At 36.8% G+C, this 19,150-nt stretch overlaps 1 protein-coding gene across 10 annotated transcripts in view; it reads right to left on the reverse strand.

Moving 5' to 3' along the window:
- Positions 1-19,150, reverse strand: part of LOC126162377 (epsin-2) — a 169,338-nt gene that overhangs the window by 56,701 nt on the left and 93,487 nt on the right. For 8 of the 10 annotated variants that reach the window (XM_049918842.1, XM_049918841.1, XM_049918839.1 and 5 more), the window contains exons 8-9: positions 8,971-9,148; positions 656-794 (exon numbers count right to left, since the gene is read on the reverse strand). In XM_049918842.1, coding sequence (XP_049774799.1) covers positions 656-794; positions 8,971-9,148 — 317 coding nt within the window. The remainder of the gene's footprint in view (positions 1-655; positions 795-8,970; positions 9,149-19,150) is intronic. The other 2 variants (XM_049918843.1, XM_049918840.1) reach the window with 1 other exon arrangement.

Here is a 19,150-nt window from a genome sequence, read left to right on the forward strand (position 1 = left end):
CACACTGTTCACAGTGACTTACTGAGAAAATCTGTTGACAATGTTTTGTACAACAGGAAAGTCCACATAACAGCTGTCAGAAAAGTAATTACTGGAGCAAGACCTTCCTCAAATGTTTTAAACAACTGTTTGTTGACAGGCTACTACATCTTTGCAAAAATGGTTTTATGCACTTGAATGTCCACTGCTGTCTTCCACGAGTATCTTATGTCACCATTGTGCAAAACAGTTTATTGAGCAATTTCTAAAATCACTGAAAACTGATTGCAGGATTTAAAAAACTGTCACTGAAATGAGTGCTAATACATTTTCAAAGATGATTTTGTGAAACTGCTCTGCAAAGAAATTCCAACTAGCAGCTACAAACATTATTTTTTAATACATGAGAAAAATCAAATTTCTCATGATATCTTAAACAATGAGAGAGAGAGAGAGAGAGAGAGAGAGAGAGAGAGAGAGAGAGAGAGAGAGAGAGAGACTGTGGCTCTAACCAAGTAATATTTAAATATTTATAGTACTAATGTCTCATCAGTAATCTATTTATGCCCACTTCCACACAACTCGATGAAACAGAGAATGTATTAAGCGTTCTACTTTGTTAAAAATGGCTTGTGTAAACAGAAAAAGGAAAATTCCTCTAAAAATTCAAACATACCTGAGGCCGTGTGGGGACTGGCGAGGACTGACTGACAGGTGCCTGAGGAAATCCCCAAGGATCAACAGGTGCAGCTGGAGCACCCAGGTTCACATCCAGCAGATCCAGCATGTGAGACTGTTGAGCAGGTTGTTGGTGCCTACAGTGGATAAATGAGTTGACTAATATTTACACACACACACACACAGTAATGTCAGTTACAGAGTAGAAGATAACATTTAAAATTTTTGTTCCGATAGCTGGATACTGATCATAGCTGCATGAATTATTCCTATAAAACAACAGCTGTGTAGCTGCATGAGGGGACATGATTCCAGTTTTTATAACTGAATCCCTTCATACAGCAGAAGGCATAAAAAAGAATTACTTTGAGAAAATTACACTACTGAGGATTGAAGTAGATAATTCATAAATGCCGGCAAGCCAAGAAGACCATGGAGACCGGCGAAGAGGGAAATTAACAACAAAATTCTAATAACCTTTTTTTAAGACAGAAGTTGTAAATGCCAGAGAGCACATTCAAGGAAAGGACCAATTAAAAATTAAAGCTTGTAAAGGAGAAAATATGAACACTGGAGGGGAAAAAAGACAAACAATGCAAATATTGAGAAGCTGTGGCAAAGGAACAAAAGTGAAGGGAAGTCAAGAAACAAAAGATGCTGAAGTTCCCTAACTGTGTTTTGTTAGGCTGCCTCATGGTATTACCAAATGACTTACTCGGTTGCAGATTTATATATCAAAAATTGAAGGTCACTTTTTAAATGCATCAACACCTGTGGATGCAGACAGTCCCCCAAAATACTCTGGCAAGAATAATGATTTTGATACTTTGTAAGTCAACAGTTCTTTTGGCATAGAGAAGATGTTGCATCTTGCATTTCTGGGTAAACAAGAAACCTGTAAAAATTTGAGAGACAAAGTAATTTTACTCTGAATCTGAAAGATTTCCTTTCTAAGGACCGTACAGAGTGAGTAAATAACTTTTTAAAAAAATGTTGTGATGAGAGTTAAATACGCTAACTCTCAGTACGTCTGTTCCTGAACTATGATAAGCATATTACTTTCATAGAAAATCGACAGAATATAAAGTGTACCAAAAGGAAAATTCACTGGAGAAAATTATAAAATTGTGAAACAGAATGGTACTCTCCTTCAAGAGCTGGAATTATTAGTACTGCTGATAGGCACATAAAAGCACAAGAAATTATTATAGCTTCCAGAACTAATAGTTCCTCTTCCTTGGGGAGGAACGAGGAGTAGGTCTGTGTAAGTTAGAAGGCAAGGGAGGTCACTCACCCCACTATTAAGACGAATCCACCTGTAGTGATGATCAGGAGAGACGAACATTGTTTATTACGATGATGCTAATAATAATAATAATAATAATAATAATAATTTTTATTAGTACAGAAATTGCACAGCACTCAAGACAACACCATTACTACTGCTGCTGCACATTTCTATTTTGAGCCTTGTTGTTTTATCGTTTAAGATTAACCTAATTCCCAACCCGACCAACCCCCCCCCCCCCCCTCCACACACACACAAACCTACTTATTCTGTAGATTTTATTTTAAAAAGTTCAAGTTTTGTTTGTATCTGATTTTAAAATATACTTAAATTTTACCCACACATGTAAATAATGGGTAGGTAGTACAATAGTTTCCATTACCTACATCCATCCCATCTACACCAAATCCCCTCTATCAACATAAAGAGCCATAATGGGCACCAGGTTGCACAACAGAAAATAGCGGTCTGCAAACTGAGTGTGTTGAGATCTCATGCTCAGGCATGATGTGCAAGATCATCAATGCTCTGATCAAGCAGGCTCTGGTCGAATGACACATGCAGACAGAGGCCTCTCAGTCTGTTGTTGCTTCTACCATACTTCTGCCAGCTGACTGAACTACACTCATATTAATTTATTTATGCAGTACAGATATATTTCTGCATAGTAGCGTCCAATCATGGCACCATTATGATCCTTAAAAAAAACTTGCTTTACGCATAATAATGAAAATTTGGGTACAGTTGAAAGTTTCACAGGAAAACTAAGTCACTACCAACATCTGTAACAATGATCAGTCTCAAAATGAAATATGACATTACTACTTTTTATAACACCATCTGCTTTATAGATTCAAATTTACCTTTGTGAATTTTACCACCTACAAAATTAGAAGTCTAGTTGTTGTTGTTGTGGTCTTCAGTCCTGAGACTGGTTTGATGCTGCTCTCCATGCTACCCTATCCTGTGCAAGCTTCTTCATCTCCCAGTGCCTACTGCAGCCTACATCCTTCTGAATCTGCTTAGTGTATTCATCTCTTGGTCTCTCTCTCTGCCCTCTAATACTAAACTGGCGATCCCTTGATGCCTCAGAACATGTCCTACAAATCTATCCCTTCTTCTCGTCAAGTTGTGCCACAAACTCCTCTTCTCCCCAATTCTATTCAATACCTCCTCATTAGTTATGTGATCTACCCATCTAATCTTCAGCATTCTTCTGTAGCACCACATTTCGAAAGCTTCTATTCTCTTCTTGTCCAAACTATTTATCGTCCACGTTTCACTTCCATACATGGCTACACTCCATACAAATACTTTCAGAAACGACTTCCTGACATTTAAATCTATACTCGATGTTAACAAATTTTTCTTCTTCAGAAACGATTTCCTTGCCATTGCCGGTCCACATTTTATATCCTCTCTACTTCGACCATCATCAGTTATTTTACTCCCTAAATAGCAAAACTCCTTTACTACTTTAAGTGTCTCATTTCCTAATCTAATTCCCTCAGCATCACCCGACTTAATTCCACTACATTCCATTATCCTTGTTTTGCTTTTGTTGATGTTCATCTTATACCCTCCTTTCAAGACACTGTCCATTCCGTTCAACTGCTCTACCAGGTCCTTTGCTGTCTCTGACAGAATTACAATGTCATCGGCGAACCTCAAAGTTTTTATTTCTTCTCCATGGATTTTAATTCCTACTCCAAATTTTTCTTTTGTTTCCTTTACTGCTTGCTCAATATACAGATTGAATAACACGTCTAACAGAAATGAAATTGTCTCCAAATTATTCTCAGTTAGTGGTCTAATTACAATCAATTGTCAGGGTATCATTGACTCCTTTCAGGTCAAGTCTGGTTATCTGTCTGAGATAAAGGTTCCTTGCTGACTGTAATTTCTTATGCTAGTCACATTTGAGACGGAAACAGAGAACATTCTTCTGGTAAATTAGATAGCTTGGGTAAGAATACTGTTATGCATCCACCTCGCAAGTGGATTGCCGTCATTACCACTATCCATCTGGGTTATACACAAATCAAAGGTAGATTGAGCATGACATGGCCCACAGTCTAGCCACTCCGAGACCACATATTTTGGTTGGTGAGCACGGATGACACGCTCGTGGTTGTTCGAAATAAGTCCTTACAGATATCACAAAAACAGAAACATAACTGTGTTTTAACTTACTGGAACTATTATTTCATCACAAATTTGATGCATTGTATTTAACATCTCATTTCTATGAGAAATGGACATAATTTTTAATAACTGAAAGAGCAGCCACAGAATTGTTGCTACTGTATGCAATGTCTGAATTTTGATGTTCTGTTCTATGAGATGGAGGCAGCATTGGTTCAGCACTAGTAGTGTCTACAGTTAAGAGACGATAATATGGCAGTTGTACTGCACTGTCAAACATATGTTATACGGAAAATGGTGATCTGCAATTAAATACAATTTTCATTTGCTGGACACAGAGCATGCGTCAAATGGAAAAACTGTGTCTGCTGTAAGTAAGACATACTTCTATATCCTCAGGCCCCAAGTTACAATGACTTTTCAGTTTATGCACCCATAACAACACAAACTGAATGGTAGGATACGTCTCACCTTCAAGTATTTCTATTCCATCTCTGAATAGCTCTACAAATGTTACGAGTTATTTTGCAGCATTGCCATAACCAAGAAGTTTTTTGGAGAAAACTTTCTCTGGAATCATTTTCATGATTTTATTGTACTGCCTAACCACTGGCTACAGCATTCTAAACGAGCTCATCCATCTAGTCTTTATTTCTTGTTTCAACCATTTCTGTACTTAATTTTTCTGTACTTAATTCACATCACCATTATTCTTTGTGAAACGGACTGTGTCTCTGGTAGCATAAATAACGAAGTAAACCACTGCAACCTCATTTTTCACGTAATCATCAGCAAAAAGGTGTTTCAGAATGGTGTTCAAAACATGTGTAATGTGTGCATAACACTGAAAGGATTGCAATGCCTTGCAAGTACTAGTGTCGTGGCCAGTGACAATTGAAATCTTAACAAGATGCTGTAGATTTACTCTCATATTAAGTAAAGTTTCTTCAAGGAAATTCTTAATAAATTCCCCACATTTTTTCTTCTCAGAAAAGCAGATTGTCACCAATACCATATTTTATACTGCCTAATCTTCATGAAGTGTGCAGTAATAGATATGTTAATTCCTTTCCCAATACGTATCGATCCACATATCTGCCATAACCTTTCTACACACTTTTAGTTACCACTGCTTACATACAAACTGGTAATATTTCAGAACTAACCCTTGTTGCACACATGCGTCTTCAGATATGTGGTGATGGACCTGCAATGCAGGAGAACAGAGCGCTTGCCACTTCCAAACACTGCTAATCATCATCTTTTGAACTCCAGACGTGTTCTTTCAAATCAAGTTTCACTTTGATGCTATACTTTGATTCATGTTCATGCGCCATGCTACTGCAGCGGGCAACTGGCAAGGGGAAGGCCTCAGCCACGGCCAAATGATTAGGATCATATTTGGCAGGTCATTTGTGCAAAACCTAAAATGATAGATATTTTCGCTCCATCATCTCCCCTCACATGGATTGCAAACAGGTGTGCAGATTGTGTCTTATTACTTCAATCATGCAAGTTGGTTGATCCTTGCCTACTAAAAACCTTCTATCGTACAGTACTGCTCTGTTCACTCCAAGAATCCATTATCGACCAAAACTTGTTATCAGCATTGTATATTTTTAAATTGCTCTCAAGATATGTTTATTTAATTCCATATGTCGATTTATTGATTTTGGACCAACTGATATACACATTTTTAACAAGTTGGTTTAACAACTGATCTCTTCATAGTTCCTTATAAACACAGGAAAATTACAAACAACAATATTCTAGACACTGTTTTGGAATTTTGCACCACGTACGAATGCATTATTTTATGTGTACTGCCAATGAAAAGGGGTTTTTTTCCCCCTCCCTTATGTCATAATATGTATTGAATGCTTGTCTTCACAATACTCTCACTCAGAATATTGTTTTCATAAAATTATGCTTAAAATTTTATTCTTTACTAATCCACGTGATGAAAAATTTATTTGCCTGCCTTGTTACTTTTCCTTATTGATTTACTTACCTTGTTGCCCTTCCTATTCCTGTCAATTTCATGAGGGTGGGGGGAGTATTTGGTACTTTACCACAGGTTTCCCAGCCAGAATGCCCTGGTTGCTACGCCAGCGGTGCCTTCTTTTCACAGCTTGAAGGTTATGGATACATAACGAGCAGTCAAAACAGTCTCTTTCCCCCATTTCTATGGATTTTCAAACATTATACACAAAGAAAAATGCTTAGTTTTGAATTACCTATTGATCTCGTCAGTTGTGAGTTGCTTGCATGTCATGAACTTTAGGGCTGGTTTTCTCAAAAACAGGGCTAGTTGAGCCAAAACAACTTCCAGTCTTTCATTTTAGGTTGTCAACAGGTGACCAGCCCAATCAAAACCAAATCCGTTAGCCGTGTCTTTGCCTCTCTCTTGTGAGTGGCAATTGAGTAACTAGGGTAGGTGGTTGGGCCATTTGAGCATGCGATGTTTGAATGAACCTAAAGGAAGTCGAGTGCAATAGCTCCCTGAACCCAAAGGAAAAAATTCCTGGATTTTCTGGCTAAAAATATACTTTTTCCCAGGTGAAAAAGTACCGTACCCCAGATGAAAGTAGATTTTTTTCTGTCTTACAAGACGATATAGTTTCCCTCTGCAACTGTAAAACTTATAAATCCTCTGAACTGTAAAGATTCCATACACTGTTGTAGAATTTCCTAGCACTTTAGGAAACAAAACCCACAAAAAAAGCAATGCATTTCGGAAAGATCTCTGAATGCGGCAACATGTACACTGCGCATTTCGTATTACGAATGTATAAATACGAATTCCACCAAATACAGCACGGTAGCTTCTGAAGCACTGAAACAGGGATTGTAATGCGCTTTTGTCAGCCAGTCATAGCTCACATTCGTGATCTTGCCAGTCAACGACAGCAGATATTGAGAGCATAGGACATGTGATGTAGTCAATAGCAACATCACTCTTTAAGTAGCACAAACACACAAATAGGGAAAATTAGTGGTTTGAATTAATGCACATAAAGCACAGCTACCAGAAAAGCTGAGCTTTCACATACAATATTAGTCATCAAAAATTCTGTGCTGTTTTTTTCCGAGGGTGTGGCTAGGCAGGATTCTAAGAGCACAGCTTAAATTGCAACAACTGAATATTTCTGGAACGAGACTTATAAATTTCACTGCACTGAACATTCTGTGGGTGGCTGAACACATGTTACATCAAGTACTTCAACTTTTCCAGAGAAAAGCCAATACATGTGAAATTGCTCAAGAACTCATCTCACACCTTTTTCAAGTATAATTATACTTTTTGCCATCATCATTCCACAATTTGTAATGTATGAAAGAACTAAAATACAATAAACTAACCTTGAAGCATAGTCTATTTTAATGTGTGTTACCCTTTAACATATATCAAACACAAATGTGCCATTAAAATTTTAAATAATGGCTGATCTTCTGGGCCCAAAATTTTTCTAATCGGTGGGTCATCAAAGTGTTAAGTTCTGAATGAGAGCCAAACACTCGAAGATTCTAGAAATTCATCACAAATTCTCACACATAACATAATTCATCTTGCGTAAACAGAAATTTACTTTGAAAGTAATGCATTTCAAACCACCATTCGCAATAGTTTCCCATGACCTCTAATAAATAACAGTTGTGATGTCACACTCATCTAAAGCAGTTCGTTTTTACAAAGTATTGTACCGTCTCTGTCCTAAATCCTCCGACATATTTTCTTTGCAACTAAAGTTTTATTTTGGGGTTATTCTTTCATTTATGTTTTACTGCTGCAGTATTATTCTACAGTGGCAAGTGTAAGTAAAATTCTTTGTTAGAGTATCACTTCTAGTCAGTCAAAATTACAAAAATATAACTGAAAACTAGAACAAGGAAAAATTCCTAAAACTTTAAAACATTCCCGGGATTTCTCTGGATGAAAATATTCCCGTGTTTTCCCAGATTTCCTGGGCCATATACACCTTGTTCTGAAATCTGCCAGGCTTTTGCGTAGCACATGCCCTGAGCAATTCGAGCGAGCATCAAATGCCTGATGCTGATCTCTAATAGGAAGACAATATCAGTTTACGGGACCCAACATGTTTGAACATTTTCTATCTTTGTACCCGTATAAAACCCCTTCATTACTCACTGTTCTGAGTTTACGCCTCCCTTCACCCTCCTAACATATGGGTCCCTATCCAATGTGTGGTCTGACTGACTTGCTCTTCCTTTACTTTCTATCCTTTTCCAACCTACGTCACTTTTGCTCCTCACTGTAGGGACTAATAGCCCCAAAAGCTAGGATAGTTTTTTGTACTTTTGTGTGTTTATCAGTAATACTAAGAAATTGGAGTCCTCAAGGTAGGTACTGGTTAGCCATTCCGCAAGACAACAAATTTAGTGAAGTATTTATCCACTAAAACAATGGTTAAACTTGCCAATCCAACTGTGGAAAGAGCTAAAGGATGTGCAACTTACACTAGTGTAAGCGTGAATATTGCGATTCAGAAAAGAGGTTATGCACTGGAGCTGGTGAGAGGGACAATGTGAAGAGAAAGCAAGTCAGAAGGTTTCAAGGATACATCATTTTGAATTTTTTTGTCAGACAAGATCAAGATACAAACCACTCAACTTCTGTGTGTGCCCACAATGTCAGTTCAACAGTGATTAATAATACTCAGCTAGTCATCAGATTGTTAATGGTAAAGAGTGAATAATCTTTTGGTGGATTCAGTTCATGTTGTGGATAACATCTAATTTTCAGTGAGAAGGATACAGAAATGTAGAAAAAAAAAAGCTGTGCTCTAGTAAACTCCACAGTAAACATGTTATTAAGAGTTATTATACAAGTTTATCTGACAATTTTGAAGGTCACTTACTTGAACTCTTCTTCTGACTGTGATAAAGCAAGTTGTAGCCTGACATCGTCTGAACGGCGTCGCTGTTCCTCTTGTTCAGCTTCCTCACGGGACATGGCCAGAGCTAGCTGTAGCTGCAGTTCTTCCTCACCCACTGTCTGTGGCCGTGCCGTTTCCAATTCTGAAGAAGAGGGCCCACCTATAACACACGAACAGTGTACAAATTGCCTACTGTATACACGGACTGCACATTATACCTAAATTACTTATGCACTTATTCAGAATAGAAGAGCTTACATGGCTCAGATACTTGCTAAGGAAAAACAATGCCAAATTCTCCATCATCGAAGCATGAGCAGGAATGGTATAGCTTGCAACAAAATATATTAACTATAAATCTGTTTTGTCTTTGTAATAAATGAAAGCAAAATATTTTGTGTGTTGGTCTTCTTTTTCTGTTAGCTGCACAAATTTTTAAGAAAAGAACTAGCTTCTTAAAAGCACTATGAAACAACAGTTAATATTAGTTTGGTCATCAATAATTTTAAATGCAAAAAAAAAAAAAAAAAAAACTTAAAAGTGAATGTTTTACTTTTCAATTTTTGGTGGTTACTCTAATAACACTGTGTGTAAATCATCCTGATAACCATTCAAGAGTGTCGAAATGGTTAACTGAAGTACACAATTACAGCACACAATTCATATACAGTTGCTATCAGTGTTTGAGAAAAAGCACATTCAAAACCGAACTTACACATCATTTCAAAGTATTCGTCTCCACAGTTTATGCGTCAATGTGTTCATTCAAACCAGTAAGTGAATCATTTACAAAATAACTCACTGTGACGATGTACAATAATGCTTTATCATGTAAACCCAAACCACTTTTGGGTACTCAGCAATGTCCACACATGGTTTCTTTCTCTTTTGTGTCGTGAGAGAAATTATATGGCACTACATACAGTTGTTAGGATTCATACAGAAGAATCAGCATTCAGGGTGCCTTACGAAACGTGTGCCTTAAGTGCACTTCTGATTTTGTACGTGCCTTTTGTGAAGTAGTAACTTGCAAAGAATGAAGTTGATATTGTCTCACCCAAACTTTTTGTTTGGTAGTCATAATTAGGGAAGAGAGACATTTAACTGTCAATCTATGTGTCAAATACTGATTTTGACATTGACTTTATATCATTCAAATAGCTTTTCACACATGCTGGATCTTGTTCCTCAATTAGAAAGAACTGTAGGCTGTCCTGACATGAAAAGTCATGTAAAATCTTATAATTTAATCATTCTCAAAGAACAAAAGCCACTGTTCTCAATAATGGATCTTGGTGGGTGTCTGGATCAAATATCATTTTCAAGATAATCTCTCAAATATCTAAATCTGTTGACCAAAAATGGGTCATGGCAAGGTCAGGAGAATACCCAAATGCTACACGCAAACACTAAAGGTGGAGAGTTACAATTTGAAAACACAACGAAACCTCACGTGGAAATACTTCTTTTAGACACTGTAACTGACAGCAACTGAACAGCTTGCAGTGACTATGGTGTTTCTTGCAGCACACTATTTAAACATTCTGCTGTGAAATGTTATTCTTAAAAAATCACAATCCAGCAATTTTTAAACATTTTAGGGTAACTTTTGATATAAAGAGGCAGCTTCAACAGAATATAAAGAGGCAGCTTCAACAGAATATAAAGAGGCAGCTTCAACAGAATATAAAGAGGCAGCTTCAACAGAATATAAAGAGGCAGCTTCAACAGAATATAAAGAGGCAGCTTCAACAGAATATAAAGAGGCAGCTTCAACAGAATATAAAGAGGCAGCTTCAACAGAATATAAAGAGGCAGCTTCAACAGAATATAAAGAGGCAGCTTCAACAGAATATAAAGAGGCAGCTTCAACAGAATATAAAGAGGCAGCTTCAACAGAATATAAAGAGGCAGCTTCAACAGAAACAATTCATTTTTACAATTTGAACAGTATAAAATGATGAGGCAATATAATGCAAGCAAACTAAATATGTGAAACTATAGAAAGATTGCATGACACTATAAGCAAGAAAAAGTGCATTATGGTTAATATTTCAAGAACCAACAACAATACATTAATATGTATGATACAATGTATAACTATAGACAAATGTATGTGAACAAAAAATATGCAAAGAGAGATAATGAGATAATACAGCTATAGTTACAAATTTTGAGAAATATCATAATAAAGCTAGCATAAGTAATATTACACAAAATGGTTGTTGAAAGGATATGTTATTTAAAGTGAGCTAACACTCACCAGACAGTTGATATTGTGAAGTGGCAGCACACGCATAGGAAAGAACAGATTAGATTAACATTCCCAGTTTTGTGGAATAATCAGAGGTAGTAAAGTAGTGCTGAAACACTTATGAAATTACATGATAAGAACTGTTTTAACAGAAAAGAGAGAAGAGATGTCTAAATTTTAATATATATGTGTAGGGAAACAAGTACAGGCAAAGACAAAGTTTTAAGTAACTACCCATCTGGCTGTGAACATCAAACTTTATGACAGTGTTAGTCTCTCTCTCTCTCTCTCTCTCTCTCTCTCTCTCTCTCTCTCTCTCTCTCTCTCTCTCTCCCCCTCTCTCTTTTTCTTTCTTCCCCCCCCCCTCCCTCCCTCCTTATTCACCCCTCAATGTGAGTCATTTTTCCCAATCATGGATGACTTAGCAGAGACCTTGGTTATAGTAGTCAACATTTTGAATGATCGGGAAATGTTCTACCTGGAAAATAATCTTGTTGTTACTCTGGAAATTCCGACTACACAATTGTTGCTTCATCTGAAGAAAGATTAAGTCACAGGATCCTACAATAGGAGGATCTGGGAAATGAGACCAAATCTGATAACGCAAAGAAGTAGCACCTGAGACTGTGTCCTGTGCAAGATAAGCTGAGAATCATCCTTGAGCAAAAACACCACCTTGTACAGCTTTCCCCAACAGCTTGCTGTACGCCCATCAGGAAATTTTGGCAGTACGTATCTGTGACAGTTTGCATCCCTACCAGCATAATCTGTTAGCACTACACCATGGCAATCCACCCCCCATGATACACCCAGAATATGGTGATTAGGCGGGCTAAAGAAGTCATGTGGATTGGCCTGACACAGCTAAAACAATTTCACTGAAGCCTCAGTTCAGCAGGATTTTTTAAAATCAATATCAGCAGTTGTGGAATCTAGTCGGCAGACACAATTTTCCTTTTCAAAACGTTGTTCATGATGTTGAAAACTGATCCATGATTGAATTTACTTTTTGCTCTACTGCCTCGATTGTGGTCTTTAAGCAGCAGGACCTGTACTTTTCATGTGATTACTGGTTCTTAAAAGAGAGATGGTTAGCCACTTCATTCTTTCATTCAGACTTTTTTAACTAAACTGGGAGTGTGTGTGCCACCTAACCACTGTGTCCGAATAAGATTGTGCATTGTTGCTGTAAACTTTCACCAATTCCACACAGACACTTGCAGTATTATTTCCCTTTAAATATAGAAAAATAATTACTGTATGATACAGCACTTTATCAAAGGGTAGTGCCATTTTATTTTGCATTCTCTTGCCACGTTCTACAGTACTATGGCATAGGGATTTCAATGTATACCAGGACTACAGACACATACCTGTAAACAAACAAAAAATCAATTACATAACTAATTTTTTTACATTGGTAATCAAAACTTTATGACTACTGCTCACATACTACCAGCAATTACAATAATGCTAAGGATTGGAAAAAAAATATAATGTTTGCACCCAATGGTGCTACTTAGTTTAACATTACATAAATTTATGCACGTAAAAGTACTATCCACAAAAACATTGTCGATCCCCTATTATGACATAAAACATACAGTTACATTTTCAATGATTATTTAGTGTTTACAGTGCAATCACTGGTAAATGTTCCTTCTATTAACAACTGACTTAAATTTACTTTCCTTCTTTGGATTAGAATGTTTAATCAATTTCTCATTTAGACATTTTATAAGTTTTCTCTGATGAACCTGCCTGGATAGGTGCACATAATAGTATGGCATTCCCAGGATTCACTTAAGTGCGGTCACCAGATCAAACCAACCAGACAGATTAACTATGAGGGCCAGGGTACCAGGCAGCCTGTATGCAGTTTTCAAACATCTGACTAGCTGAATACTGGATGGGTACCCAGATCTGTTCTGTTACACAATACGCGAACATTTAGGAAACATTTACATACTTTTACATAGGATAACACTAGATGCAGATACAGTATACCCAAACTTTCACATTCCCAGAATTAACATTTTTCCGACATTTACAACACTTTTTTATCACTCTCATCAAATTTCCTATGTCCACAATGTTAATTCACACCGGATTTTGTGTCAAAATATTTATAATTTTCCCACGATTTACGAAAAAATGTTAGTGGAAAAAAAACTTGACGTAAAATGATGCTGGCATGATGTTTGCCTCAAGTAGTGTTTCCAAATATTATGTGGTTAAGTTTCTTGACACCAGGGTGCTCTGCTTATTGGATTTAAGCTGGTAAACATGTAAAAGTTTGAACAATTCATGCTGTAGCTCCTGCTGCTGCTGCCAAACTCTACTCTGCATGGTGGTTGCTGGGTTCATACAAATAAAGGTATCATGACCAATCACAACCATTTCCAAACTGTCTCTACAGTGCATGCACAGTTTTGTGATTGTTTTAATTGTCATCACGCCTCTGTCAACTATGTTTAGCATTTCGTCTTTTGGCCGCTTGTAGTGCTAGTTGACACCTTCATTCAGTTTGTGTTGCTCAAATGTTTTTGGTTTAAACACAGCGCGAATTACACATATTCTCATGCTGAGCAAGACATGTTTCACGGATACGTTCTCATCGTTAAGTGAAATATTTACGTATGTATTTTTTGTGATGTTACTACAGTTCTAGAGATGCACATCATCACATATGCCAACACCATACAAAATACTTATATTTGCGCTTGATATCGAGAAAAAATTCTCGAAACACACTGTGCTAAGCATGAAAAAATATCTAACTGATGCAACGCTACATTATTTAAATAATGAACGACAGCTGCAGGTGTTCCAAAAGCATCGATAATGACGTATGACATTGAGTCAAATGTTTCTGCGTCCCAATTAACAGTTCTCATTATATCGGCAGTTTTTATTAGATAATAAACCATTATCAGATAATAAACAAGTCCCTGACATGAGTATTTTGATGCATATTATGTGCAAAAACAAAGTGTGAAAATGCAAGGGGGTATCCTATACATAACTGTTACAGCTTAAAACATTATTTCCCACATTTTACGCCATTTTTAAGTCCCCTGAAAAGTGTAAAAGCGGGAGTACAACAATTCGGTCTGGCCCAGGAAGGTGAGTGGTGGTGGAGTGACTGGAAGGGCCATCCTCTACAGTTAACATTGCCACACCTGGAAATTAATATGCAGACCCCATGAAGACAAGGGATAAAAGCCAGGAAAAAGAAGAATATAAGTACTAAAAGAAGAATATAAGTATTCTCAGACAACAAGTTTCAATTACTGGCATTAATTTACTTTAGATGTTCTGACAGTTTAACTGGGTCACTGACATTACTCCACATAATGTTATATTGATAATATTCAATTCAAATAATTTTTATTTGAAGATTGGGGCAGACATCTACAAAGAAGATAACTAACAAGCATCAAAACCGTAGATGCAATCAGTTTGAGCATGTTAAGTTAAATAATGGTCTCCAAATTTGTAATGCAACAGACTGTTCATGGAGCTAGTAGTTGAGTGTTTTATTTTTAATCCTTTATATGTTTATGGTCAATATTTTAACCACATCACATAAGGTTCAAAATTTCTGAAATCTGTTACCTGTAAATGATTCTGTAGTATTCAACTACTGCATGGTAACTACTGCGTGGTAACAATCTGTGGTCAACAAAGCAACTACAATGAACTTACACTGTATTGTCAAGATGGAAGCATTTGTATTTTCTGGTTGATAAAGTAACCACAAAGCACTCTCAGTTTCAGTGCATGGAGTGTGTCAATTTTGCTGGTAAATGTAATCTGTCTCCAGTTACACAGTATCTAGAGCAAATGTCTGAAATTACTTTTGCCCTTTGTGTGTGTGTGTGTGTGTGTGTGTGTGTGTGTGTGTGTGTGTGTGTGAGAGAGAGAGAGAGAGAGAGAGAGAGAGAGAGAGAGAGAGAGAGAGAGATGTATAGACCTCATTTTTCCTTGAGTTAACATAATACTTCAATTGTAAACAAATACTTCTGTGCAAGTTGTATTACGTAGTTATGAAAGCTCAGTATTTATTTGACACTTACATTTGTCAAACAGTTTCTAAAATATAGCATTGTGCTCAGATGTTAAAGGCAATTCTACAGAAGCTGATTCAGATGTTAGTATAGCAAGGTCAGCTTTTGTGAGCAGAGAGTGGCATAGAGGATGGGAAATTGTAGTAGTAGTTTGCAGTGCACAGACTGTGCCGAATTTTGCTGTAAGGCTTCACATTTACAAAATTAATCTGCTTGTAATATGGATATGTTAACAACAATCTTACTCCAGTTTCACTGCACACAGTGCAAATCACTGTGAAATGAGATTTTTTGTCTCGTGTGGGCAAAAATACATACATAATCTTAATTTCCCACAAATTTACCATAATACAGTAGGACCTCAATAATCCAGCATGTTCAGGGATCTGTCAATGTCAGATTATCAAATATGCCAAATTATCGAGGTTCTTTAAAAAAGCTATTAAAAACTGTAGCACTATCTAAAGAAACAAGTAAACTAACTTATTTACCAAAGACAACAGAAGTGGTTACAGAATAAAAAACTGAAATGCATATTACTTTTATGTCAAAACAAAATAGAATAAAAAGTTGAATACATTACTGCCCTATTTAAATGGTTTAAGGCTTAAAATTTTAGAAAAGTTTAATATACTTAATAATTTCTTGTACACCAGTTACTAAATAAAATAAGCAATACTGATTTCAAAAGATAAAGCAAGCTAATTAATAAAAACTATTACAAGGATTTGTGCAGTTAATTATCTTCAGGGACAGCACAGATATCCGAGGCTGTCGATGGCATGGAACGTAACAGTCTACTGCTAAGGGTTTAAATGAAATTTTCTTCTAAGCCTTCTTGAACATTGCAAAAACTAACTTGTTTTTGGACTGAGCCCCTTTCTTTAACAAAAATTATTGTTAATATGTGCAAATTCAGGACATCAGAAGCATTGTACTGTTGGCTCCTCTCAGTGAATTTTACAAGAGTGCTTAAGGCTTCTGAAGCTTCAGTTCAAGAGATATGAGTTGTAGACATTTCTTCTTCATCATTCTCAGTTTTTGGTGCCTCTGTGGACTGAAGACTCTTCACAGTATCATATCGTCAGTCATCCCATCCTCAATACCTAAATTTTTGATAATGTCGATTCATTCGTCAACTTCTCCTGCTAAAAACGCACTCGGTTGATTATTTAATGCAGAATTTCTCACTCATACAATTTTAGAGTGATCAGTTATCACCTTATAATCATTTACACCTCTTTCCATCTTGCCTTCTTCGATCAATTTAGGCCACAGTTTTCTCCAGGCCCTGTGCAAAGTGGGATATTTTACAGAGGTCCAAGCAATTGCAGCTGTGAAAAGAGCATCTTTAATGTTAAAACTGAGTTGGAACTCTTTACATTCTAAGCTTAGCAGCTTTTGCACAAACATTCCTCTATACCTACACTTTAAATTCTTTATGAGCCCTTGGTCCATGGGTTGACATAGTGATGTAACATTAACAGAAAGATATGTGTGAAAAATATTATCTGACACAAGCACCAATTCTGGAGGTTGGGCTCAAACTGTAAGGATGAGAGCCGCATTAGAATTTGTAGGTAGGCCTGTTTCTTTCAAAATTTTGTTTCACATCTGGAACGAAATGGTAAAAGAACCAGTCTTTGAACAACTCTGCTTTCATCCAGGCATTAGTCTGTGCACCTTAAGTAACCGGCATATGTGTCACAATTTTTAGGGGTCTAGGTTTCAGATATTTCCCAATCATAAACAAAGCCATTTAATGACCACCTGAAGCACTTCCACATACTAAGGCAGTTATTCTGTCTTTATTCTTCTTAAAGTCCTTTGTGCTGTACTCCTCAGGTCCCATTGGGGTTGAATTTAGCAATCATTGCCATAACGGGACGGTCTCATCAGTGCCGAACTAAAAAATGAGGAAAAATTTTTGATGAGTGCCATACTATCAGGTCTGATGAATTATCAAGTGCCGGATTATTGCGGTCTTACTGTATTTCAATTGCAAACAAATGCACAAGTTATTTTACTTTCACATATTTCCGACATCTACTCACGAAATTATTCATCACATGACATAATTCTCTTTGAGAAATGGAATTAACTGACACTCAGATATTATCCTTGCATTACTGTGATGATTGCAGATTTGTTGTGTACACTTTATCCTTGTAGTGCTCCTCACAAACAGAAATCACACAGGGTTAAATCGGGGCTTCGAGTGAGCTACATATTGTTGCTAATAACTGCCATGGAGCACATCGTGAGTTGTACGCAAAGAAACACTTGCCATATGAGCCCTTACTGAATCCTGTTAAAAGACCAAGAACACGATGTTCTATTCTCTTACTCAATTCATTAAAAACAGTTGCTAAGTGTTTTGCACATATCTTTCACTGTTACCTGCATCACTAAAAAAAAAAAAAAAAAAAAAAAAAACTGGGCCTATTATTCTGTCACCACTAACTGTATACAACACTCCTATTGTTTGATCATTAAGCAGAGTAGGTCTATCAGCACTCCAACGTATAAATGAACCTAATATTGTCTGAAAACAGAATGAGGAAACGACCAATTTCACTGTCATGCACTTGTTTCAGAAGCCATTTGCAAAATCTAATCCTGTGTGCGGCATCAATAGGTTTAAATTCTTGCACAACTGTTACTTGATATGGCTTTAGCCCAAGTAGCTTATCATCCCTTTGTACAGAGGTGCAAGAAATTTGCGTTTGCTGTGAAAGATGTCAAAGAGACTTTTTAGGTGAATTTTCCAGGCAGCTACAATGTCATCGAGATGAGTTTCTGAGAGCATTATGTCATCATTTCTTGCCATGAACACTTCCCATTTCATGAAAATTGCATCACAACTCTGAATTCAAACATCTGGAAACTTCTGTTCAAACTATCTCCAGACAATACAAGCAGACACTGTACGCTCATATGAATCGTATATAAACACTTGTTGAGGAATGGAGTAATTCGATCTTGCCATTGTTGCATTCGCAAGCTTCACTGATAAACTTGTGATGATTGTTTTACTGTTCAAATGACACTGGCTGAAATGGCACATAGTGCAGGATTAACAGGGAGACATGGGATGTATTCGGTCGAGCAGTGTGGCTCTGGTGGCCAGCACACAAAATCCCATGTGTGTGTTCGTAATAGAAATGGAACACCCTGCAGTTTCTGAATTATAACACTGCACTCAATAAATATTTTTAATCTGCCTTCTTGCTTCTACATCATATTTTACATACTAATACAACAATTGCAATCCCATAATATAAAGAAATGTTTCTCCTACAATTTAAGTCATAAAGCCATATCAGCAGCTTCAATTTGGAGGAGGTCCATATGCAGAGAATGTTCACATAAGAACTTCCAGAGGCACCAGTAATCACCAAATACAACTCAGTTTTGATGAAGTCGAGTCAAATAGTGTAGAATATATTTATAATTCAGAATCAGATGCTAATATTTCTAATATGCCTGCAGTTACTCCATATCAGCCAAAGTTTTCTATACAGAGAAAGAATCCATGTTAATGCTAAAACATCACTCCTACCATTTGGTCCTAGAGTTTCTGCACATTTTTTCCCCTCTAGAAATTTCTTGCCATTTTTCTGAGAGGAATTTCTTGATATGACAGCTTTAAAGTCAAGTAAGTATGCATCACAGTGTGGAACATCTCTAAACCTCACATTAAAAGAGGTGTTGGCCGTCCAGTAGTGTTTGTAAATATTACATGGTTAAGTTTCTTTACACCAGAGTGCTATATTCAGCAGATTTGAATCGGTAAATGTGTTACAATTGGAACAATTCGTGCCGTATCTCCCGCCAC

The sequence above is a fragment of the Schistocerca cancellata genome, chromosome 2 (assembly GCF_023864275.1).
Source record: "Schistocerca cancellata isolate TAMUIC-IGC-003103 chromosome 2, iqSchCanc2.1, whole genome shotgun sequence".
Classification (NCBI taxonomy): Eukaryota; Metazoa; Arthropoda; class Insecta; order Orthoptera; family Acrididae; genus Schistocerca; species Schistocerca cancellata.